Source organism: Sciurus vulgaris (genome assembly GCF_902686455.1).
Source record: "Sciurus vulgaris genome assembly, chromosome: 3".
In the NCBI taxonomy this organism is placed as follows: domain Eukaryota; kingdom Metazoa; phylum Chordata; class Mammalia; order Rodentia; family Sciuridae; genus Sciurus; species Sciurus vulgaris.
In genome coordinates, this window is record NC_136463.1 from 154,607,384 (window position 1) to 154,633,848 (window position 26,465).

General features: G+C 38.3%; 1 protein-coding gene across 1 annotated transcript in view; it reads left to right on the forward strand.

The window, feature by feature from the left end:
- CDK15 (cyclin dependent kinase 15) overlaps positions 1 to 26,465 on the forward strand; it is a gene marked incomplete at its 5' end in the record, with an annotated part of 87,501 nt that overhangs the window by 31,856 nt on the left and 29,180 nt on the right. Inside the window, 2 exons of the mRNA XM_079130681.1 lie at positions 13,648 to 13,741; positions 21,128 to 21,191. Coding sequence (XP_078986807.1) covers positions 13,648 to 13,741; positions 21,128 to 21,191 — 158 coding nt within the window. The remainder of the gene's footprint in view (positions 1 to 13,647; positions 13,742 to 21,127; positions 21,192 to 26,465) is intronic.

Here is a 26,465-nt window from a genome sequence, read left to right on the forward strand (position 1 = left end):
ATGTGCCCAAACGTAGTGCACAGCCTGGTGGGAAAGGCATGAAGACTAAGACCAGGGGCCCCAACATTCATGCCAACTCTATTTCTTTCTTTTTTGCGGGGAGGTACCCAAGGGTGCTTAACCACTGAGCTAGATCCCCAGCCCTTTTTTATATTTTATTTAAAGACAGGGTCTCACTGATTGCTTAGGGCCTTGCTGAGTCACTGAGGTTGTCTTTGCAATCCTACTGCTGCAGGCTCCTAAACTGCTTAGGATTATAGGCATGTGCCACTGTGCCCAGCTTTATTTCTAATCAATTAATCTGGGTTCTGATATTTTGAAAAAGTCATATATCTTCTTTTTGTGTGTTTCTTCATTTTAAAATGTGGGTCATAAGTTCTCCCCATCAGGGGTTAAAGGGAACAGCAGTGCAAGTATAAGGACCAAATAGATTCTGTAAGTAGAATCACATCATTAGGGTGACTCTTAGGTCAAGGGGGTACATGGTGAGAATGGGACCTCAGGTACTCATCCTCTGAGAACAGCGATGTTATGCATGCTGGGTGTTATTCCTGGAGTGAGCCCACCATTTGAGGGCCACCGTTAGACAGTCAACTCTGCTAAGGTGATAAAATGCATGGACCTCTTCCAAGGCTTTAGAAGAAAGGGTTTATATAAACACAGGCTCTGTTTTTAAAAAAATCAATAAAATATTTTTTAAAAAATTAAACAGTGCCCAAAAAGGCTGATGTAAGCTTTTAGATTTCTCAAGAAATTGAAAAAAGTTGCAGGAATTTTCCTCCAGTGTATCTGGAGTCATGGATGTTTGATACCTGGTACCATTTCTAGAAATATCACCTGCTAGTCAAACCCCACTGAAACTGTCAGCTCACCCTGCTCTGCACTGTCACTTCAAAGGCCTTCAGTAGGCTCAGGCATTCTTAGCTCATAATGATGTCTTCCTGGTTGTGTTTCACAGAGTGAAACTTCGACCCATCAATTTTAAACTTTTTTTTTTATTATAGAATATTTAAAACATTCCAATATATAGAGAGCACATATGTAGATCAGTGATTCTTAACCAGGGGCAATTTTACTCCCAGGGGAACATTTGGCAATGTCTGGAGACATTTTTTGTTGTCGAGGCTGTGTGTATGGGCTGGGGTGGGGAGGATTGCCACCAGCATCTAGAGGGTAGAAAGACCAGGGATCCTACTACATTTCCTACAGTGCAAAAGACAGCTCCCCACAGCAAAGATTTATCCAGTCCCAAATGTCAGTGGTGTAAAGATTAAGCTGATACAGATTAAGAAACATAATAAAGTGAACTGCCTGAACCCACTACCCTGTGTGACAGGTAGAACTTAATATTGTCAATCAGCTTGTGTGCCTTTACCATCAACTGGCCACTCCACTGGATGGGTGTCCACCTGAATTTTATTTTATTTTATTTTTTAATCCTATTTCCTTGCCCCTTTTAAAAATAGTATCTAGGGGCTGGGGATATAGCTCAGTTGGTAGAGTGCTTGCCTCTCATGCACAAGGCCCTGGGTTCAATCCCCAGCACTGAAAAAAAAAAAAAAAAAAAAAAAAAGTATTTTGCCAGGTGCAGTGGTGCATGCCTGTATCCCAGCAGCTCCGGAGGCTGAAGCAGGAAGATCTCAAGTTCAAAGTCAGCTTCAGCAACTTAGTGAGGCCCTAAGCAACTCAGTGAGACCCTGTCTCTAAATAAAATATAAAAAGGGATAGGGATGTGGCTCAGTGGTAAAGGGCATCTGGGTTCAATCCTCAGTACCAAATAATAATAATAATACATAAAAATAGTATCTTCACATTTTACTTGTTTTCTTAAAAATATTATTTTGTTTTGCCTGCTTTTGAGCTTTTATAAAAATGGGATTACATTGTTTAGTCTTCTGTGACTTGTTCTTTTTCTCATGCAACTTTTCTATGATTCATTCACACTGATCTATGTAGTTACACTTTATTTCTTATTGTTGAACATTTTGGTTATTTCCTTTGTTTTGTTTTGATTTGTTTTGTTTTCTGCTATTTTGAAAAGAATTGGTGTTTATTTTTAAGGATTTCTCCAGGATACTTATTTAGTCCCAGGAGATGTAAACATTCAATTTTATGAAATAGTGTTTTATAAAATAGTGTTTTGTTTTCCAAGATGGTTATAATAATTGATATGCCAGCAGTGGATTATAGCCCTTTATTTATATCTGTACCACTTTGCAATATCAGAATTCTTAATTCTTGGGGCTGGAGTTGTTGCTCAGTGGTAGAGCGCTTGTCTAAAATGTGTGAGGCACTGGGTTTGATTCTTAGCACTGCATACAAATAAAATAAAGGTCCATCAACAACTAAACAAATATTTAAGAAAAAAGAATTCTTAATTCTTGCTAATCAAATGTGTAGAATGTTTTCATGCTGTGATCTAAATCTGCATTTCCCTAATCACTAAATAGGTTGCATGTCTTTTCATGGATGATCTGCCATTATGTTTTCTTTTCTGTGATTGACTTAATCATGTCTTTTATTCATTTTCTGTTGTTCTCTCTGTTGCCCTCCCCCCGTGCTTCTTTGTTGATTAACAGGAGTTCTTCATATATTCTGGATTTTAATCTTTTATCATTATGTGTCTTACAAGTAGCCTTTCCAAGTTCAGGGCTTATGTTTTCATATCTTGATGTCCTTTTGGACAAAGTTCTTAATTTTCATATTGAGGACTTTATCAATCTTCTTTATGTTCATCCCTTTTTATTTCTTATATGAAAAGTCCTTCCTTCCTTCCTTCCTTCCCTTAGGTGAGAATATTGCCTAAGAGATGCTTTTAAAGACTGAACAGTTGTGTGTGTGTGTGTGTGTCTGTGTGTGTGTGCGCGCACACACACACACACATGCAAACTACTGGGGATTTCACAGGATACACAAGCACTTAGTCCCTGAGCTACATTTCCAGCCCTTTAAAAAAATATATATTTTATTTTTAGACAGTTAAGTTGCCCAGGCTGGTCTTGAGTTTGTTTTTTCCTGCCTCAGCCTCCTGAGTAGCTAGGATGACAGGAGTGTGACATAATGTCCAGCCAAAGGTTAAAAAGGTTTTTTTCTTCGCACTTTCAATCTTTGATGCATTGACTTTTTTATACGCTAACCAACTCTCTCACTCACTTCAGTGATGTGCCGTGGCAAATTTCTTATATATCAAGTTTCCGCAAACTGTTTCTGGGTTCTCTATTCTATTCCACTGGGGTCAATTTATCTGTCCTAACTTCTATAGAATTACAATAAAAATTGATAGGTTGTAAGGCAAGTCTTCTCACCTACTTTGTCTCCTCCTTCAAGAGTGTCTTGATTATCACACATCTACAAGCACAGCTGAGCAGATGGCTGAGGCTGGGGAATTGCAGGTTAGAGCCCAGCTGGTCAACATAGCAATGATCTCATCTGAAAAAAAAAAAAAATTCTTGATGATTTTTCCTCTTCTGATTTTTCATGTAAGTTTTAGATTCAGTACTTCAAGTTTCATAAAAATTCTTCATATGATTCTCACTGGAATTATGTGGAATTTCTAGACTACTTTGAGATGAACACCCATGAATGATATTGCCTTCCGGTTTTTGAACATTCTATATTTCTCCATCTGTTTAGTTATTCTTTAGTGGCTTTTGGTAAAATTTCATAATTTTCTTTTAATCTAAGTTCTTACACATCTAAAATAAAGGTTCTTAGCCAGGTATATAGTATACACTTGTGATCCCAGCTACTTGGGAGCCTGAGGCAGAAAGGATCCCAAGTTCCAGGCCCATTGGGCAACTTAGCAAGACCCTGACTCAAAACAAATTAAAAAGTTCTGGGGAAGTAGATCAGTGGTGGAGTGGTGTGGGGTCCTGGGTTCAATCCCCAGTACTATAAGAAGAAAAACAAGCAGAAGTTCTTGTAAGTCTACTTTATGGTTCCTTTGGTTCTTATTTATGGTGCGTTTTCCCATGTGTGTTTAGTTGGTTTTGATAGTGATGTTAATTTGCCTTGGAATTTTATTTGTGGGATTTCTTTGAGGTCGTAAATGAAGTGAGTCCTTCAGAAAGGATTTGTATTTGATGACACTGGGTATAGTTCTCAAAAGAAATTTACCAATGTATTCTAGTAATTGCATTAAATACTTATTAATGTAGTTTTACCTACATATTGGTCTACTGCCCAAATCTTGACTTTTCTACACCACTATCTACTAAAAAGAACTGGGTCTCTTTGGAGGAATTGTTGGCAGGGTTTGCAGCCAGGAGCACCTTACAAAGTGATCCAAAAGGATGATCGTGTGTCAAAAGCTCAGGGCTAGACGGTTTGCCTAGTATGATGAGGTCTTGGGCTTGATTCCCATCATTGCAAAAACAATAAAGGACGTGGGAATCAGTTTGAAGAGGTTTCCACTGGTCAAATCTAGGGCAATTTGGACATTGAAGTGAAAAATGAAAGTAATGGATTATAATCTATTGAATAAAATAAGAATACATATGTTCACACTGAAGATAGCTAGCTAGTAAGATGGGTAAGAAGGGAAGTACCTCCCTACAGTAGAATGCCAATTCATAACTGAGGAAGAAATGAGTTGGAAAATCACTATTTTACAATCAGTATGGGAATAATTGGTTGAAACAAGAATCATCAGTGCTAAACTAGAGGGGGAAAGTTTGATGAGGATTAAGAGATTTACATAGTCAAAGTACCTCTTCACATATCACTTAATTACCAAGAAACAAAATAGTGACCTTACAGTAGAGAAATGTGGCAAACAACATCTTACCCAAGTAATGAGAGTTAATATAATGAATGAAACTACCGATACCACATGCTTCCTCCAAACATGATGCTCTGAGAAGGACGTCACTTCATTTGTTTGATATTCCCCCCAAAACAGAGCCGGAATCTAATCATGAGGAAACAAGAGATAAACCCAATTTAAGAACATTCTGCAAAACTTGGAATGGAACCACCATTTGACCCAATTTCCCACTCCTCAGTTTATACCCCAAAGGACTTAAAATCAGCATACTACAGTGACACAGCTACATCAATATTTATAGCAGTTCAATTCACAATAGCTAAACTATGGAACCAACCTAGGTGCCCTTCAACAGATGAATGGATAAAGGAAATGTGGTATATATACACAATGGAGTATTACTTGGCCTTAAAGAAGAATAAAATTATGGCATTTACTGATAAATGGGTGGAACTGGAGAATATCATGGTAAGCGAAATAAGATAATCCCAAAAAAACAAAGGCGGAATGTTTTCTCTGATATGTGGACACTAATTCACAATAAGTGGGTGGGGCTAGAGATGAATAGAGGTACTTTGGATTAGACAGAAGATAGAGAAGGCAGGGGATAGGGTCTGAGGGTATGAAGGATAATAGAATGAATCAGACATTATTACCCTATGTGCATATATGATTACATGACTGGTGTAACTACAGGCTATGTACAACCAGAAGAATGAGAAGTTATACTCTATTTAAGTATGATGGGTCAAAGTTCATTCTACTGTCATGTGTTACTAATTAGAACAACAACAAAAAAGAATGTCTTATAAAAGTAGCTAGCCTGGTCTACACTATTTAGAAGGTCAAATCCTGTTTTTTTGTTTGTTTGTTTGGTTGGTTTTTGTTTTTGTTTTTTTTTGGTTTGGAGGGCAGGTGCTAGGAATAAATAGAACCCAGAACATCACACATGCTAGGCAAGTACTCTACCACTGAGCTACATATCCAGGCCCTGGATCTAGGTTTTGAAAGCAAAGAAAGATGGAGGGACTGTTTCAGATTAAAGAAAACTGCAGAGACATGTCAACTAAAGGCAATGCCCAGTGCTGGATTGGATCCTAGGGGAAATGGAGCTATAAAGAATATTATGGGGATGATAGGTGCAATTTAACCATGGATTATGGATTAGTGATTTGGGATCGATGCTAAAATTCCTGATTTTGATAATTGTACTGTTGTTCTATGAGAGAATGTTTTCATTCTTAGAAAATAACCCTCCTGGGGCTGGGATTGTGGCTCAGTGGTAGAGCACTCTTGCCTAGCACATGTGGGGCACTGGGTTCGATTATAAACCCCACATAAAAATAATAAATAAAAATAAAGTTCATCTACAACCAAAAAAATGTGTGTATATATATATATATATATATATATATATATATATATATATATATGAAATAACCCACCTAAGGAAGTTAGAAAAAACAAAGGAAAAGAAAGGTGGGGGAGGGTGTCTTATGGAAATCAAAGGAAGTGAGTAGAGGAAAGGGATCAGGGATGAGGAGGAAGGCGAGGGAAAGGGGAAAGGCTGGGGATGACATTAGCCAAATTATGTTGTTATATCACATGCATGAACAAATATGTAACAATCCCACCATAATGTATGATTATAATGCACCAATAGAAAATATGGGAAAATAATAATAATTCCTAATTAACTGTGTGTAGGGGGAATAACCCACATAAGTATTTAGGAATGAAGAGTCATAATTGCTGTAAGTTGCTCTCTGATGCTTCAGGACAGATAGGTAGGTGAAATGAAATGGAGACAGCAAAACGCTGGCAATGTTTAATGTGTTTGATAGACACAAAGGAGTTCTTTCTGTTCTTAGACATTTTCTGTGAATTTGAGATTATTTCAGAGCAAACAATGTAACTTGGTGGTAGAGTACTTGCCTAGTATGTATGAGGCTCTACATTTGATCCCCAACATGACCAAAAAAAAAAAATTATTTCAAGATTAAAAGTTACCAAAAAATTTAGAAAAACTTGGTCTTTCCCCAAAGATAGTGTAAGAAGCACTACGTAGTACACGATCAGTGCTCGTTATTATTTCAAGTGCATTTGATAAGAAAGTATTTCCTAATATTTAAGTACGGGTTTTATTTTTTTAGTTGTAGATGGACACATACCTTTATTTTATTTATTTATCTTTATGTGATGCTGAGGATCGAAGCCAGTGCCTCACACATGCTAGGCAAGTGCTCTACCACTGACCCACAACCCCAGCCCACAGGTTTTTAATATATCCCAAAATTCAAGATTGTTAATCGTATCACCCAAATCTTTTTTTTTATGTAATCTTTGTCTCTTTAACCTACCAATGAAAGATATGTTGACATCATTCACTCTATTATCAAATTGTCATACTTCTATCCATTTTTTGCTTTACTTATTTTGAAGCTATTTTCTTTAAGTACAAATAAAATTTAAAACCATCCATTGCTCCTTCCCGCACTTTAGATCTTCCTTTCGGAATAATTTCCTTTCTCCTAAGGTCAGTCTTTTAGAATTTTCTTTAGTGTAGGCCTGTTGGCTGCGAACGCTCCCTTTTGTTTTCTGATGATAAACCTTCACTGTCACAGGCAGTTTCTCTGGGGGTGCAATTCTAGATGACAGTTATTTTCTCTCAGAACTTTGAAGAGGTAATCCCCTGCTTTGTCTTCCACGGTGGCTGCTGAGAAGTTTGCTTTAAGCTTTACAGTCCTCCTTTTGCAGGTGTTGGGTGTTTACGTCAAGATCCCCATTTTCTCTGGATGTTTTAAGGAAATTTTTCTTTTCCTTGGTTGTTATGCAGTTTCACTATGAGGAGTCAGCATGCATTTCTTTTCACTTATCCCGCTTGCTATATACAGTACTTCTTCCATTTATGAATTCATGCCTTTCATCAGCCACTTTTTTTTTTTTTTTTTTTTTTTACTATTGCCTCTATTTCATTATCTCTGTCCTCTCTTTCTAGAGTTCCAGTGAAAGACTTTTGGACTCCATCCTATTATGCATATCTCTTTTTTCTTTCCTTCATATTCTCAATCTCCTGAACCTTCCGTGCTGCATTCTGAGTAATTTCTTCAGCTTCTCTGCCAGTTTTTTAAATCTCCCTTAAACCATGTTATTTATTGCATATACAAAGATGTTCATTTTTCCACTGATAAGTGTTTCATGGATTTAACCATGGATGATCACAGCACAAAACAAAAATTCAATTATGAGTTAAAATTATTGTCATTTCTCTTATTCATCCCACTATTTTTTATTGTTTGCCTGATAAAACTAAAGAATAATGTAGAAATAGTGTTTGTTTTTCTGGTACTTGGGACGGAACCAGGACCTTGAGAATGCTAGTGGTCTCTGAGCTACGCACCCAGCAGGAATGTAGAAATAGATCAGCAGGCGTCTCCCATGGAGTATACTCTATTTGTTTACCCTCAAAGTCCTTGCTAGAAATTGGGTGTTTGCATTGTGATCCTCTCTCCCCTCCATCCCCCCCCCCGCCCCCATTTTCTTCTTAGAGGGAGAAGAGGGGAAATGAGAAGAGAGAAGATCTCCAATTGCCAAAGAAAGGAAAGGGTAAAAAATCCTGTTCTGCTAGGCCATGCAAACCTATAGGGTCCAAACCAAAGGCCTTTGTAGGAGGCAAATGACAGTGAGTGAGCATTCGAGCTTTCCGCTTCAAGAAAGCAATGAATGACAACAGGCTGTGCAAGAGCCTGAGGTCTGGGACAGCAGCGGCTGCGGTGGGTGGAGGGAATTCAGAGCAAATGAACAGGGCTCTGGTGAATTGTGGGGAAAGTAGAAGTAGACACACTAGTTATTCTCAACGACTATGTTCTCTAATGGCCCCACATCGCTTCCTCTCTTCTCCTCCTTTACAGATCTTAAAAGAGTCCACGAGGGATTTCCGTGAGAAAAACTCACTGTTTAAGAATGATTACACTGTTGTTGTTGTTGTTTTACTTTTTTGTATTAGAGTAAACAGTACCTCCCACCTCGCCCAGCCCCTGGTAACCACTATTCTGCTTTCTTCCTTCATTTTATTTTATTTTTTAGTGCATTATAGTTGTACAGTTGTATATTATATATAGTTGTATTACATATAGTTGTATATATATTATACAACTGTACAACTATAGTTGTATAACTATTTGACATATCCATACATGCATACAAAACAGTTTTCTCCTTTCAGTCCCCAGCACTTCCCCCTCCCCTCCCTTTCTGCTTTCTGTCTGTGCATGTGACTGTTCTAGGTACCTCATGTAAGTGGAATCATGTAATACTTGTCCTTCCATGTGTGGCATTCTGCTTAGCGTAGTGTCTTCGAGGTCCATGCCAGGCTAGTACACTGAAATTTAAAGGAGGCTTTATTTTGGTACATCAGTTTCCCTATTTAGACTTTCCCGCAACTGCTGGTTTTAGGACTGTGGAAAGTTGTCCCTGCCTGATTCTTGTATTGTCAGGTTTTTCTCTGCAGACTTGCAAATATAAAATGTGGGCCAGGAAAAGCACATGAAAATGTCTTGTCCCCACCACGTATTATGCTATTCTGAATTAATTTCAACACTAAAATGAAATGCCAATTCATTTCTCCCAACAATATATCTTTCTGTGCTCCTTGCATCTCTGAAAAGCTTAAAACTCCTGAGATGGGCTTTTTCCCCAGGGATTGCCTGAGGAATTTGAGGAATCTTTTTCTCTCTTATGGAAGAATTTTTTCATGCTTAAAATACAGAAAAAGTTAGGAAGATTGCCAGAAAGGGCAGAAAATGTGTAAGCTGTTTTCTCTAACTTGACTGAAGAACCACGGTTGCAAGAATAAAATGACCCAGGGCATCCCTCCCTTCCAAAGGATTCAGTTTGATGCCACGTGGTCTTTTCCCCCTTGTGTGTGAAGTTCCTCTTCATCTGTATGAACAATCCCAAGGGTATCTCCACAGACCAGAAATCCACAGAGAAACCTAAAGACCGGTAGGGTAGGAGAAACCCCCAGAATGAAGATTTAAAAACAAAGCAGAAGCCAGGCCCAATGGTATAAGCCTGAAATCCCAGTGACTCAGGAGACTGAGGCAGGAGAATGGCAAGTTGGAGCTAGTCTCAGCAAATTAGTGAGGCCTAAGTAACTGAGCAAGAAAGACCCTGTCTCAAAATAAAAAATAAAAAGGGCTGGGGATGTAGCTCAGTGGTAAAAGACCCCTGATCTGAGTTCAAAGTTCAATCCCTAACCAAAAAAAATGAAAACTAAAGAAAGAGAAGAAGAGCTAATTTCCTATCTAAACCTTAGAGTTCAGAATATTTGAAGTGTTCGCTTAATCCTAGTATGGAGTGGGCAAAATGGATGATAACCTCACAAATTTTATATTCTTAAGTTAAAAAAGTAAATAAAAAATAAAGCGACTCTGAAAAACAAATTAAATAGAAAGATGAGTTTTATTGTTTTAAAAGAACAATGGGTTGCACCTAGAAAACATCTTTAAAATTTAGGGTACTCAGACTTATTTTGTTATCAAGGCATTGACATTTATGGTACTTGTGGATTTTCCAGATACTGAAATATAATTGATTAAGAAATTTTTTCTGTCTAAAAGCATACACACACACATATGTATATAACATATACACACACGTATATTCTTATATCCATATATGTCTGTATATGGATATAAGAACATATATACATATATATATATATATCCTTAGACTCTAGATTTGTTAAAATTTCTGCCTGCCTTGAAGTGAAAATGAAAAATTTCAACCAATAAACCAAATATTAGTATTTTATCTCTATAACACAAACATCTTGTGTTACTTTGTAGTGCTTACATAATGGCCTGAATGTTCTAGATTTAATATATTTTACATGATTTTGTACTCTATCTTAGCAGTGTAGAAGATAAAGACATTAAGAAGTTGTGTAATAAAAGGACTTCCTTCTTGTCTTTCCATATCTACCAGTATGAAAAGACACGAGGAGGGGCTGGGGGAACAGGGCACTTACCTATACTCCCAACCCTTCCTAGGATCATGCCCAAGGCCCTAGGTTTGAATCCCAGTCTCACACACACACACACACACACCTTGAAAAGACAACAAACTTTTTCCAAACAATGAAGGTCTATTTTAGGGAGAAGAAATAAAAGGTCAACTACAAGTTTAAGCCTAGGAATGACATGCTTTTTTAGCATTGTTTACTATGCCTTCTGACCTTTTAGTGGCTTGTAAGCCCTGGGGTTTCTTGAAAGTGTTTGGGAACCAGATGGAGGGTTGGTTCTAGTCTTCAAAAGTCAATACATTTTAATTTCTATTTTATAACCAAGTAATAAACCAATTACATATGTATTTTGTGTCCACACAATATATATATTTCACTTCAAAATGAAATGGTGTTTGGCTGTTCAGGTGTGTCTGGAGAGAGCTTGGGGTGTGGAGACCATTTGGGGGCACTTGCCCCCTCTTCTCAGTTGACTTGCCCCTTAGGTTACCATTGATAGCAACCAGGATGGGTTTACCATTTGGTAGGGTGCCATTACTTTCATTCTCCTCCAGATAGTTTTTCATTTATACATTCTTCATCCGTTGTTTTAAAGACAGCAAGTGCAAAGAACATGAATATATAAAAACAAGTTCATGAGTTTTTCAATGATAATAATTCTAGAAATCCACCTCAAACTCTTTACTAGATCCATAAATTACATTTATCTGATCAAAATTCAAAATGCACCACAAAAAAATCAATAAAAAGAAAAATCGTAGCTATTATATACAAATTGACTTTTTAAAAATTTTGTAATAAAGACCTGTTGTTTGAGAGGGATAAGAAAAACCTGCTTGCAAAGCTTAGCCTGATATCTTTCTTTTTTCATATAATTATGAGAATGAACGAGTTGATTAAGTTCAAGGAGTAGATCATGAAACCAGCTTTTGCTGGTGACATAAGATAATTTTCAATCTTTCTTTCAATATATATTCTCTCCCCAAACCAAACACAAGAATTGTTATTAAACCTGATTGTCAAGAAACCTGCTGCCTTCTACACAATCAGTGAAAGTAAATTAAACAGCATGTATCTATAGTCAGATGGTAAAGGAAAAGATTATCATATGAAGTAAATATATATGCAGTAAAGACAACATTTTATATGAACTTGATAACATGACAATCCATAATAAAATGTTTTACTTAAATTTCCTTGTTCATGGTGCCACACAAAAATTACAAATTTATGTGTTATGGTAAATGGGGTTTAAAACAGAGAAAAATCGAGAAGTATTGGGCCATGAAGATAATCGCTATAATCAGTCATCTGAACTCACAAAGGACATAAAAGTGTGCTCCTGGGGTTGGGGATGTGGCTCAGTGGTGGAGTGTTTGCCTCGCATCTGAAAGGCCAGGGCCAGGGGCTGGGTCCTGAGCACCTCAAACAAACAAACAAAAATGTGCATGTATTATTAGCAAAATAAATCTCACCCCTTCCTGTCCTTCAGGAATTATCTTTCAGTTTGATAATGTAGGAAAGAAAATTTATGTTTCACCCTATTAAATCTATTTGAAGATGCACATTTTCTGTTAAATTGGGATGCATCTCCCCATCAGTAGCATCTTCAATAGAAGTCAGCCCGCTGCAGTTGTGACTGCAGTTACAATTGCAGAGTGAACATCAAATGAGCCAGCATCAAAACTTGCAGAATGCGTGTCACTGACTTGGAAGGAAATCTTGCAAACAAGGAGCTTTTTTTTTTTTTTTTTTTCTTTTTTTAACCCCTGGGAGCCAAATGGTTGTGGAAAGGGAGTGAATCAAACATGTTCAGCGACATTCTTTAAGCAGGAGTCAAAAGTAAGCTAACTATGTAATTGCAAAACCACTTCAGAAGCCCAGTACCAATGACTTAGTTCTTTTATAACTTATTTTAAGAAATGCTGCATCATCAACCTCTTAATTCAGAGGATGATACCATGGGCAAATACAAACAGACATTAAAGAGTTTGAATCAAATGCTAAATGTGAATAAGTTTTAGGAACCAATTTGTTTTGCTTAATGTTCCTTTTTTGTTTTTGCATGTGTGCATATGATTTATGATAAAATAATCTAATTAAATCAGTAACATTCCTTTCAATAAGTACACAATAAACATTCTGACCATGTCATAATTTAACTTGCAAGGTGTGTGTGTGTGTGTGTGTGTGTGTGTGTGTGTATGCATGTGTGTGTTTTAAGGGATTGCAATCTTTTAAATTAAAAAAAAATTTAATTGACATGTACATATTTATGGAATAACTTGAAGGGTTTTAAAAATATCTTAATGGGATACATCATAGTGATGTCTTTTTTTTGTTTTTTTTTCTTTTTACTGGGGCTTGAACCCAGGGGCACTTAACCACTGAGCACTAAGCTGCATCCCCAACTCTGTTTTATTTTGAGCCAGGGTTGCACTAAGTTGTTTTAGGGCCTCGCTAATTTCCTGAGCCACTGGGATTACCAATGTGCACCATCGTGCCGGGCTTGCAGGGTTGTCTTTTACAATGACAGCATCTTAGATTCAGTGGAAAGGGCAATGCAATATGTGGATCAGTGCTTTCCCCTCTCATAAATGGATCACTAATAAGCTTGAATGACCTAAGATGTTTGATGATGATATAGTGTTCCTTATTGCTGCTGGCTTGGTTGCATCTTAACAAAAAGCTGCATGTTGTTCTTACTTTCATTTGACATAGGGATTTTCTTCCCAAGACTTTAAATAGCATATGGCCCCTATCAAGTCGTTCCCAAAATATTTCTCAGACGTTGACATTTTAGTAATTCAGTTTTGCATGTATGGTTTCCCTGAAAATGTGTTGTTTCCCTTGCTAGGGGTGCAGGCTGCATCTTTATTGAAATGTTCCAGGGTCAACCTTTGTTTCCTGGGGTTTCCAACATCCTTGAACAGCTGGAGAAGATCTGGGAGGTAAGGAAATAATTCCTCTTTAGGAAAAAGGACATTTCAAACCTTGAACAAAATTTGCCTCAGAGACAAATGGAACAGTCCATCTGAGTCATGTATTAAGATTATAGAAACTGTATTTGCCACAGGGATAAGCACCTTAGGGATGAATGGTTAGGAAAATCCCTGTTGCTCCATAGCAGCCCATGAAGCCACCCCATCAATGACATTTGGGTCTCCTGATTCGTATTATTATTATTGTCTCAACCTCCTGGGGCAATTTCTGCTATTACTACTTAAGCACCTCTCTGCCTTTTCACCTTTGACTCTAATTCCACCATATATTTGACCCTGGATCTTTGTCAGTTGAAGATAAGACACCATATTGTCATGGAACCTTAATCAGAGACTTCCTTGACTTCACACATCAGTAGGAGAGAAGTATACTGTTTATCATGCCTCCATAGTCAGATTCCTAAGATGTCAAGGTGCCCGTGTATATGTGGTTCCATTCCTTTATATTGTTTGTCTCTACCTTCTTTGTTACTACAATGTGCTTGGTTTTTATGTCCCTTACATAGTAGTACTATAGTCATACTGTAGTCTCCTATTTCTCTCATGGTGATTTCTCTTATTGTGACAAAATATATATAACATAAAATTTGACAAGTTGGTCAATGGGAGCTAAGTCACAGTTAAATAGGATAAATAAGTTCTGGTGTTCTATTGCACAAAAAAGCTAGAATAAAGAATTTTGAATGTTTTTATCATAAAGATATGTTGTTGTTGTTGTTTTGTACTGGAGATTTAACTCATGGGCAATTTAACACTGAGCTATATATCCAAACTTTTTTAGTTTTTATTTTGAGACAGGGTCTCACTAAGTTGCTGAGGGCCTCACTAAGTTGCTAAGGCTGGCCTCAAACTTGAGACCCTCCTGCCTCAGCCTCCTAGGTCACTAGGATTACAGGCATGCACCACTGCCCCTGACTTAGAAATGACAAATGTTTGAAAAGATATGTATGTTCATTCTGACATTAACCTTACACAATATACACATGCATTAAAACATCACACAGTACCCCATGAATTTGTACAATTTTGATGTGTCAATGAAAATAAAATGAAGTGAAAGCTTTTCCCAATTTCACCTTTTGTGTGTGTGTGTGTGGTGCTGGGGATTGAACCCAGGGCCTTGTGCATGTGAGACAAGTGCTCTATCAACTGAGCTATATCCCCAGCAATTTCACCACTTCTAAGTGTACACTTCGTGCTGTAAGTTCATTCCCATTGAGCGCCATCACTGACATCATTTCCAGCACCATTGCATCATCCCAAACAAGCTCAGCAACTATCAAACAATATTTCCCCATATACCCAACCCCCACCCCCAGTCCAGGGTAACCTCTAATCTACTTTCTGTCTCTATGAACTTGCTTATTCTAGCTACCTCATGTCAGTGGAATCGAGTAACATTTGTCTTTCTGTATCTGGTTTATTTCACTTAGCACAGGATTTTCAAATTTCATACTGTGGACAGTGACAAGGTACTTTAGATGCGGGGTTTTATTACTTGGGATTCTGGATCCTGCTCCTTGTCTTCTGGCCAAGATAAAATGCACTTTGGGAAATTAGCACATGATATAGTAATTAATCACTGACATTAAATTTTCTTTTGGAAACATAGTGGCTGTTATGAGAAATCCTGGGACGAATTGGGAAGCGTTCATAAACTGAAAGAACATTTTTCAGACCAAAAAGACTCAGAACTTTTTTCTAGCAAAACAGATGAAATGCTACTTTAAAATAATACTGCTAGATGTTATAACCATCTAAGCTGGAGACAATCTAATGAAATGGCTTTGGAATCTGAAGACCTGGGTCTTCCTGAATTCTAGCCACTGTCTAGCTATGAATGTGGTTAAGTTATATAATACCTCTGAACTTTATGACTTTCTAACCTTGCTGTGAGAATTCTGTAAGATCAAATGCATAACAAACTCAGTACAACATAAGTGCTTGATAAATATTTGCTTTCTTCCTTTCTTATATAAATTGTTACAGAGATGTTTCAGTAACCCAATTGCTAGCAAGTATTATCTGATGTTTAACCCAGTTGGTCTGTTCTTCCACTTAGTATTATTACTTCTTATCAACAATAGAGGAAGCATAATTAGCACGGCCTAGATCTCACCCTGCAAGGACCCTTTACACATTCAGATAATTTTCCCCAACGATTTAATACCTATTGAACATTCACCATATATAATACTGTCCAAGGGCTTGTAAGAAGCAGCAGATCATGGGGAAAAAGAGAATAAGAAAAATTCATGATTATGTTTTCAAGTGTTGTTCTGTCTAGGTGGGATGATGGGTAAATACATATAAAATAAATGTGTATATATATATATGTATATATATATATATATATGAAAGGATATATGTATAGATAAATTGTAATCCTGAAATAAGATGTACTATTAGGAGATTTGAAAAGTAGCATATTTGAAAAGAATATATCCTTATATGCTATAAGTGTTTGAAGAGTGGTGTGTAAACTGACCTTAAAATATCATGCGCTATTTAAATGACTATGCACTGAAAAAGCAATCACTTCACACTTCTTTGCATTTAGCTTAGCACCTAGAAATCATGAACAGAAGGAGTGGACTAGATGTTTCCCAGAACCTGATGACATTCTATTTATTGGTTCGAGTTTCCAGGCCTGGCCTTGGTAAGTGACATTGGGCACCTGAAGGAAGTGTTAGGTAGTTCGGAAAATGAAAGATGCTAGACTTGAATCTGGACATAAAGTACCAGAAAAAGAATAAGGTGCTGGGCGAGGTGGCCCATATCTGTAATCCCAGTTGCTCAGCAGGCTGAGGCAGGAGGATCGTGGGTTCAAAGCCAGTCTCAGCAACAGCAAGGTGCTAAACAACTCAGTGAGACCCTGTCACTAAATAAAATACAAAATAGGGCTGGGGATGTGGCTCAGTGGTTGATTGTCCCTGAGTTGAATCCCCAGTACCCCCACCAAAAGTAAATAAATAAATAAATAAATAAATAAATAAATAAATAAATAAATAAATAAATAATGAGGCCACAGAAATAACACATTGGTCCAAGAGGTCCTGCCCAAGAAGCCATGATCACATCTACCACTATCTTTATCACACTTCAGGAAGTGAAAGGGTCTTTATTTTGACATTTATGATAACTCACTACAAATTTAAAACAAGTGGACATATTTGAGATCACTGGCCTGAAGTCAGGACTCAGGAATTGTGAACACAACTTCAAGCGTGAATTAGAGAAAGTCTGTATCCAACCCCCCTGGCTCCAGGGTTCAGAGTCTTCAAGCGTATTTGATTCTCTGACTCTGTGACTTCTCTAAACAAAGTGCAAAGAGAACACTATAGCTCCTGTGAATTTTTATCATAATATTCTCTGTTCATTCGATTTTTTCCCTCAGTTTTTTCTCAAGTTTGTGTAGGTGCATAGCTCACTGTTGACTTTCAACCTGTCCTTCCAGAAGATATAGTTCTGTATTATTTAACTGTGGATTATGGGTGCTAGGAGGTCAGAGTCATTAAAGCTCATTTCCTCACGGTCCTGTTCAAGTAGTTGGTTATCACATCCGTAGTTCCACACTCTGAGGAAAAGTGAGACGATCACGAGTCAGCAGCTTTGCCGACCTTTGTATCACTGCATCTCAACCAGGTTAGAATTATTTTTTCCTTAGAGCAGTGCCTGGCCTCTGGTAAGTGCTAATCATATTATTATTGATAATAATACTAGTATTTCACTTTGGTCTCCATATGTCAAATCTGGCTGTAACTAGTATGTGTTACTGAAATTTGGGCCATCAGGGAAGTGTTTACAGGGAATGTGGGAAAGAACATCTACGAAGAGACCATATAACTTTGGGCTCAAGTTTTTCATTTTTATAGGTAAGGAAATAATCTCCCAGAGTAGTTTCAACATATACAAGTTTGCACAGATAAAGTCACAGCAAAAAGGCCATAAGGGGGAAAAAGACCTTTGGGGATATTGTTTGAAGCCACTAGCATTACATTTGATGACATCACAATGTCTACAAGCTTATCCGTATGGCCGTACTATACCTCTGAGTACAGTGGACATGTGCTCTGGGTCTGGGTTGATTTTTTTTTTTCTTTTTGATTGATAGATAAAAACTGTGTTTATTTCTCATGTACAACATGATATATTTCTTGTTTTGTTTTTGTTTTCTTCTGTGGTGCTAGGGATCAAACCCAGGATCACATGCATGCTAGGCAATTGTTCTGCCACTGAGATACACCCTAGCTCCAGCATGATGTTTTAAAAGATGTTTTGGAGCTAGGCACTGTGGTGCAAGCCTGTAATCCCAGTGACTTGGGAGGCTGAGGCAGGAGGATCACAAGTTTGGAGGCTGGTCTGCTGATACTAGGGTTAGGCGTGTGGCCCAGTGGTAGAAGACTCCTGGGTTCAGTTCTCCATACCTCACAGGCACAAAAAATTTTTTAATTAAAAGTTAAATAAAATATGTATTGGAATGGCTAAATTGAGCCAGTTGAACTATGCATCACCTCACATAGTGTGTGTGTGTGTGTGTGTGTGTGTGTGTGTGTATTGAGAGTGCTTAAAATCTACTCCATGTTATTCAAGAACACAATATATTAACTTTACTCACCATTTTGTACAGTAGATTTCTTGACCTTTTTCATATCTAATTGAAATTTCTCATCCTTCAACCAACATCTCCCCAACTCCCAACCCTGGTCCCTAGTCACCACCGATCTATTCCTCATCCCTGAGTTGACCTTCTTTAAAGAAGGTCATACAAAGATATCATGAGGCATTTGTCTTTCTGGCTCGTTTTAATTAACATCTTATAGCTTTATCCATATTGCTGAAAATAACAGGATTTCCTTCTTTTTCCACATCCCCTACCAGACGCTTGGTTTGTGAATATTTTCTACCATTCTGTAGATTGTCTTCTTGACTCTATTGTTTGGTTTTTCTCTGCAGAAACTTTTTAGTTTTATGTCATCTCATTTGTCTGTTTTTACTTTTGTTGCCTAGGAAATAGGCTAGAAAATTACAAATGGTTCCTGAATTTGTATTTTACTACATGTGGTCTACACATATAAAAATAGGAGAGCTATTTGAGGTTCTGTGATATTTGATGTAGGAATTGCTTCTTTGAAATCAATGAACCCATTCTAAACTTCCCAACCTCTAACCACACTTTTCTCTACAGTTAGATCTCACTCTTAGGAATAAAGACAAAATGAGAAGTGCTGAATATTTATTTTGCCATCTTTTGGTCTGTGGGTGTGTGTTCATGTACACGTGGTGTGTTTACATCTAAAGTTGTAGCTGTCGACACTTTCTGAAGTGTTTTTTAAAAAGCTAAATTTTTTAGTGTTTTTGCAAATAATCATGGATTCAGTTCTAAAATCAGAATAAACTATGCAAACTTTAAATCCATTCATCAAAATGCCTTTAGTTTCCATTCCAATGAAGACAGATAAACAGCCCCTCTGGCTCTGTCTAAAACCCAGAACTTTAACTGCCCATGGGAAAAGAGAAAATCAGCGAGTTTTTGAGTTCTAGTTTTCCAGAAAATGAAGATGAGATTTAGTAATTTTCCCAAGTGAAAAAGAGTTCTCTAACTTTCAAATAGAAACTGAGCATCACATTGCCAAATAAAGTATATTGAATATTTTTGTTTACACTTCTAAAATCTTAAGCCTAAAGCTTTTAACATAACGTTGGTATCCGTTTCATTGGCAAGAAACACAATACAAAGTAACCTACAAGTCTGGTGACGTTCACCTTGGAGAGAATATGGACCTGGTTGTTATTTCTTTTGTATTGTTTCCTCTTCTTGATCTTTGCTTTCTTTTCCTGGTGCTTTGCTAGCCAACAGAAGATGAATGGGTGCACATGAATCACACCCACTTGTTTACACTTGCATCTGGGCAAATACATGAGATGGTAGGTTAAGAAAGAAGAATTAGCTTCCTGTCCTCTGGCCTTCTCCCACAAAAGAAGAATTAATCCAGTTGGTTTTTCAAAATGGATTCCAGGATTCTGAGTGTTCCCTCAGGCTCAGGGTGGTTGATAGGAAAAGCCTATAATCCCCTCAGTCGCTTTTTGGTTTGTTTAGAGAATGGATCAAAGCAGGACGATTTTACTGGGTGGCATGATTTAAAAAAAAAAAAAAAATTTTTTTTTTTTTTTTTTTTTTTACAATATATATATTGTACGAGGGAAAATAGCATAGCACTTTAGTGTCTTTTGTTTAAAGACAAGCTTAACAGGCTGGAAAAGTAGACATCTCAGCCAGAGTCCTAGTCAGCAAAGTGAAAGATTTAAGATTCTGGATTCCTCATTGATTACACTGTCAGTGTTGGGCAATTAACTTCCTGCCATAAAAATTGTACCAGCATCTTTATTCAGATGGATCCACCAGACTCTGTGCGATGCTTCTGAAGATTAATCCTTATGTGCTTCTCTGAAGAGTTGTGCTATGGCAGTGTAATGGAAGCTACAAGTGCTTTACTAGTATTTCACAAAACAGTGTTCTTCAGACTCCCAGGTATAACTGGCTGTGGGCTTTTTTGGCTGTGGGCTTTTACGATCATCTTAAAAGAATGGGAAGAAGAAACCTAAAGGGGAACTTACTAGGACAGCGCCACCCAAAATCTATTTTGGCATAGAGCATCTTAATTTAAAACCAAGAGCTTTGATTTGTCCATCTAATGCATAGGCCAGCTCTTTTTCAAGTGATGTTACCATTACAATTCACTAGTGAAAAACCAAATGCTATATTTCAGACTGCTGGACACAAAGAGAACAAGCCAATGAGATGAATTTGGTAGAAAGGACTGGAGTTAGGTTTGGGGGTCATTTTTAGCCAACATTCCACTGCCTAAAGGTCAGTAATCTGAATCCTTCTTAATTTGAGCACATGGGGAACAGCTGAATGTTCGTGCTGAGGCATAATTAAAGCTGTCAAATGTCTTCTGTCAGTATGCTTATTGATGTAAGGCAAAGGGACAGTCACTCCGGCTTCTTTATACCCTGACTGCTAAAATGACCTCCTCATGCATGGTGATCATGCAATAAATATTTGAAGATGAGAATGACTTTAAACAAAACTGTATGTGCGACCTGCCTCAATAACAAGTCAGTTAGCGAAGACACACAGACCATAGGCATATACTGGAGTTTGCCTGTTGTTGGCAGTACTACAGTTTCTCATATGTATTAGCTGGCGTGTTGTGACATAATCAAATTCTTCCCCACTCCTCCCTGATCCGTCGTTTATGTCTCTGTACCTGCTTTGTTCTCCTGGTCTTCTCGCCAACCTTTCTTTGTCTTTCTCTGTCTTTAATATAGGTGTTGGGAGTCCCTACAGAGGACACTTGGCCTGGAGTCTCCAAGCTACCTAACTACAATCCAGGTAATATCAATCCAAACCTCTGAATGCTTGGAATTAGCAATGTCAGGAAAGCATTGGCCACAAAGAGTGCTTTGTATTGTGAAATTAACAGCAAAGATGGAGTTCAGTTCACCTATTTCCTGATTCTTTTATAAGAAAGACATTGAAATAGAGTTAAGATTAGATTGGGTCCCCAACTCTGTAATACACAAGTAGCAAACTGAAACTATTTCTTCCTGTCCACTCTCTTCTCCATCTGAGTGAAGGTGGGACCCCTAACTTTCGTCAGCTTTCTAACATGTATGCAAACAGAAGTTTGGAGCCACAGAAAACATTTTGCCTGATGTCAAAACAAAGCTGCTGTGGTAAACACATGTGCTGTATCCCCAAACTTCAAACATTTGGGTTTCAGGTTGGTCCAGGCAATAAGTAGAGATCCTTAATACTGAATGTCTTGTTGCAAATAACAATGCTAGAAACTTGGCCAAGATGCCTTCCTGCCAAATTCTATGCTAAATAAGATATCTGTGCTATACAAAAACAGAAGTGAGTTGCATTTTTTTCATTTTACTGTCATATGAAAGTACTGTGCAATTTTTTATTTACAAAGAAAACTCTCCAGGCCCAACACCGGCTAGGTTCACACTTTGCATTGTTTTTCTAGTAAGTTTCAACTTAATTCAAATAAGTAAAAAAATGTTAAGTACCTACTATCTCCTAGGCATTGGGAGAGGTGCTGAGGCTATGGGGATGAGTATTGTGCGTTCTTGGATCTCTGGAGCTTAGTTTAATTCATTCATTCGCACTCTTTGAGTGGTCCTCCTTCTTAGCAGGGTGCCTATTTGTGAGTGCCGCTTCCATGGGCTTGGAGGCTGTGACTGTGAGCCTGGCTGAGCTTATAGAAAGAAGGGAGTGGTAACCTTAGCCAGGACCAAGATGTCTAATCCTGCCTTTGCAAGTCTTAAGAGTTCATCATATTTTGGGCACTGGGTCAGTACTATTAACAACTCAATCATAAGGAATATGTTTTTAAAAGGTCATCAAGATCAGTGTTTCAGAAACATCCCTCATGTGAATCACTAAGCCCCTTTTGAATCACCCCCATCCCTGGCCCTGAGCTGCTGCTGCTGCTGTTTCCGCACACGTGAACTCCAGCAATTTAAGGGCAACTGAAGGGGAGAGGGAGTCAGGAAAAATTTCAGTTGGAACTGTGTTAACACCATTATGGACAGGATTTCCACTCCTTCCCTTTTCATTCCACATAGTAATAAGAACACTGAAATTGAACTCGGTCTTTTAAATTATTTTTTATTTTTAATTAACACAATAATTATACATATTTATGGGGTAAAATGCAATTTTTCAGTATGTGCATACAGTGTATAATGATCAAATCAGAGTAATTGACATATCCATCACTTCAAACATTTAAACTTTTTTGTGTTGGGAGTAGTAAAAATCTTCTTTACTAGCTTTTTTGAAAAATTTAGGCAATTGTTGCCAGCCATAGTTATCCTACCGTGCTACAAAACATTAGAAGCGATTCCTCCTATCCAGCTACACCCCTGTACCCACTGACCATCCTTTCTCCATCCCTCCCTCCTCCACACCCTTTCCCAGGCTCTGGAAACCACTCTTCTATTCTCTACTTCTCTGAGATCAACTTTTTAACTTCCACATAAAAATGAAAATGTGTTATTTGCCTTTCTGAGCCTGGCTGACTTCACTTAGTCCACCAATTTCATCCATATTGCTGCAAGTGACAGCATCCCATTCCTTTTATGGCTGAATAGTATTCCATTATGAATATATAACACATTTGAAAACCCCATTCACCTGTCAATGGACACCTAGGTTGATTCCATATCTTGACTATTGTGAATAATGCTGCATTAAACGTGTGAGGGCAGATGTCTCTTTGACATACCGATTTTAATTCCTGTGAATATATATAGCGGGATTGTAATTCTATTTCTAGTTTTTTGAGGAACCACCTCCGTACTGTTTTCCATCATGGCTGTCCTAATTTACATTCCCAGGACTGGTTATTTTTTGTCTTTTTGAAAATAGTCATTCTAACTGGAGTTTGGTGATATCTCATGGTGGTTTTGATTTGCATCAGTCTGATGATCAGTGATGTTGATCATTTTTCATGTATTTGTTGGCCATTTGTAGTCTTCTTTTAAGAAATATCTCAGCAGGTCATTGGTCCATTTTCAATTGGATTATTATTTTTGTGCGGTAGAGTTGTTTGGGTTTATAATATATTCTTCAGCCAATGTAATTTTGAGAGAATTCAGTTGCTCTGAACTTGGGAGAACCATCCAAGGTCCATCCACATCCACTTTTCCATTTCTCTGCTTTGTCTGGGCTCTCTATCTAAGAGGACAACACAGTTTCTATTTGTACAGTTTTGATAACTCACCTGGTGCTGACTCAGCTTTAAGATTTCTCTGCTGTTACCTGTTTTCTTGGATCTCTGATCAGCAGGGTGGTAAGCTTTCTAGCTACAGTGTAAACTCTTGTGCCTGATTAAATCTGGCAAGGTGAAAGGGGTGTATCATTTTAGATTCTGGCTCCTTCTTTCTTCCTTTCTTCCTTCCTTCCTTTCTCTCCTTCTCTCCCACTCCCCATTTAAGCAAGCTGGCTGAGAACTCTGTGTCCTCCACTTCAAAGGGCCAGTTGTCTTATTTTGATGTGGGCAGATTGAGAAGTAGGCTTTGAAAAGTAGGCCTTTTTTTGTTTAATCTTTTCTCCTGGGATAGCTTTCAGAGCAATATATCCAAGTGTCAGCGAGGGGGTTCTGACGAGCCTGGATTCCCAGACGCTCAGCGGGATCATTCTCTAACAGAAATATAAAAGTGAAATATTAAAAACCCTGGAACGTGAACTCCATCTGCAGAGTAGCCCGTGTCTTGCCTGCTTGCACCATGGGAAAAAAAGATCTTGAAAAAAGAGGGAGGAGAAAAAAAGTGCTTTGAGTACGAGGTTTACAGGTTTAGTAGAGCATAGTAACATCCCCTCAAAGAAGTGGGTGTTGCTCGTGACCCCCCAAAATGCTCCTCCTTTGACTCAGCCGCCAGAACACTCCCCCTCCCCCACAACACACCCCCTTTTCACATGCTAACTGAGGTGCCCGTGATTGGCTGAACAATAAACTGGTCACACTTGCTAAAGGGCTGCCATCTTTCACACAATTAGTCAAGACACATTAATCAAACTGGCGGGGAACTGGGGCTGTGCTGGCCTCCTGCAGTGGGGGAAGGGAGAAATTTTGGTGATCCAGCTTAAGAGAGCACAGAAGCAATCATAAAGACCCAAATGCTGGAGAGGATTCTACTCTCAGCCAATTTGAAAAGGTTAAAGGCCCAGTTGATGCCTTATCTGGGAAGGGGTTGGTTTGTGGCTCAGAAGAGCCCCGAAGCTTAGCAAACTGGATATTCATGTTGGCTAAAATCTGTTAATATAGACAGTAGCAAGGATTTGAACAGTGGAGCCCTCTAGACAACTTTGCAAACTTCCTTCAACCATCTTCACTCCCCTTTCCATGCCCAAGAAAATGCATTCAGGTCAAGCTCTGCTTTGAACCTCAAGCACTAGACAGAGAACATGCCAGTCCACACAACAGAAGTTTCACCATGGGGACAATGGGTGAAAGCAAACAGCCATTTAGAACCAATTAAGACAAGGCATCGACTGGGAAGTTGTTGGTCCTAAACTAAGTAATCTGAAAGACATTTAAAATAGTTAACTCTAAGAGAAAAGGTTTAGACATTTGTACTTTTCATCATGATATTTTCTGATTTTTCTATTCCAAATCCCCATTCAATAGGTTTTCCCATTGGCCATGGAGACCTGATAAGATCATACCTTAAAGATCCATGTGCTACAGAATCATGTAGGGCTTTTCAGAGGATCAACTAAATATTTGGACACATCTCAGCTCAAGTAAATGGAGGTCCCCCTCCTCCAGGGGCTGCCTAGTCCAGTCACCATCTCATTAGATGCAAAGATCCTGTGATAAAGAGAAACTTTTTTTCTGCCCACATGATTGCAGCCCAGTTGTGGTTTTTAATGTGTCATTGATTGTTTCATCCAACTCCTTTTGCTCCCCTGAAAAGGTCTGTCGTGGCTCTGTTTGCTTCCCTAAACACGGTTTTTGAAAGCGCTCATGCTGGGTGAGCTCAAATCCTAGCATTAATGCACTGCTGAGTTCATTTCACAACACTCAAAAGCGCTGAGTTTAAATCCCTCTCAATTCCATTTGAGGCACCAGAAGACTTTATCCTTCTCCACTAATGGTTCCAAGTTTACGTCTAGATACTGGGGGTCAAGGACAGGAGAGGATTTAGAAATAACAGCCCCTGATATTAGTCAATGCATTTGCCAAATTGGCAATTAGTTCCTGATGTGCGTGCAAAGCATTTTACTCCTGTCTCTTTGATGCCTGTTCCCATAGAGAAGGGAATAGAGTCCACAGAGGCCTTCGAACTTTTAAAGCAATATCTGCTGAAAATCACGCCTGATTTGTGACGTGAGCTCCGCCACAGGGATGCATCCGGGATTAGCCCCGTTCTTTCAGTCCCAGGAAAGAACACCTCACCCGGGAAGTTTTTCCACTGGAGGAACTTAGTGGAAATCAAAAGGCAGAAAAGCAGTACAAAAAGCCCCACAGGGACCAGAATCAGATGGGCTATAAGTGATAGGCCCATGGCCAGTGATAGGCAGCGACACCCAGTTTTTTGATAGGTAGCGACGCCCAGTTTTTTGATAGACTTGCTTTTTCAACTTTTGACCACCAGGTGGAAGCAAGAAATAACCGGGATGGAATGAATACTGACATAAGACAGCAATCTTATAGCAGCACAGCTTTCACTCCTAGAATGTCTAATTTTGACTAAATTCAGCATGAGAATTTCACTGCCTTTGACTCCACTGGAGTAAAAAAAAAACAAAAACAAAAACAAAAACAAAAACAAAAAAAAACTGTTATGCTTTGGGTTCAAAGGGTTCTGAGCAAGTCTGTATGTGTTTGCTACGAACACAACCTACGATTGCATCTGCATGTTATCAGCTTGGTCACATGAGCTATTAGCCAAGTGAGTTATTCAGTGGATTGAACTAAGAAGAAAAATACTGATAAGACAAGGCATTAACTAGGGGCATCGATTCTCATATGGAATGGAAAGTCCGAGTTTCCCCCTTACTGTTGGCGGAACTTGAAGAAGTTATTTCCAGTTACCAAATCTGCAAAATCCTATCATTTAAAAGATGCTCCCTTTATGCAGGCAATGT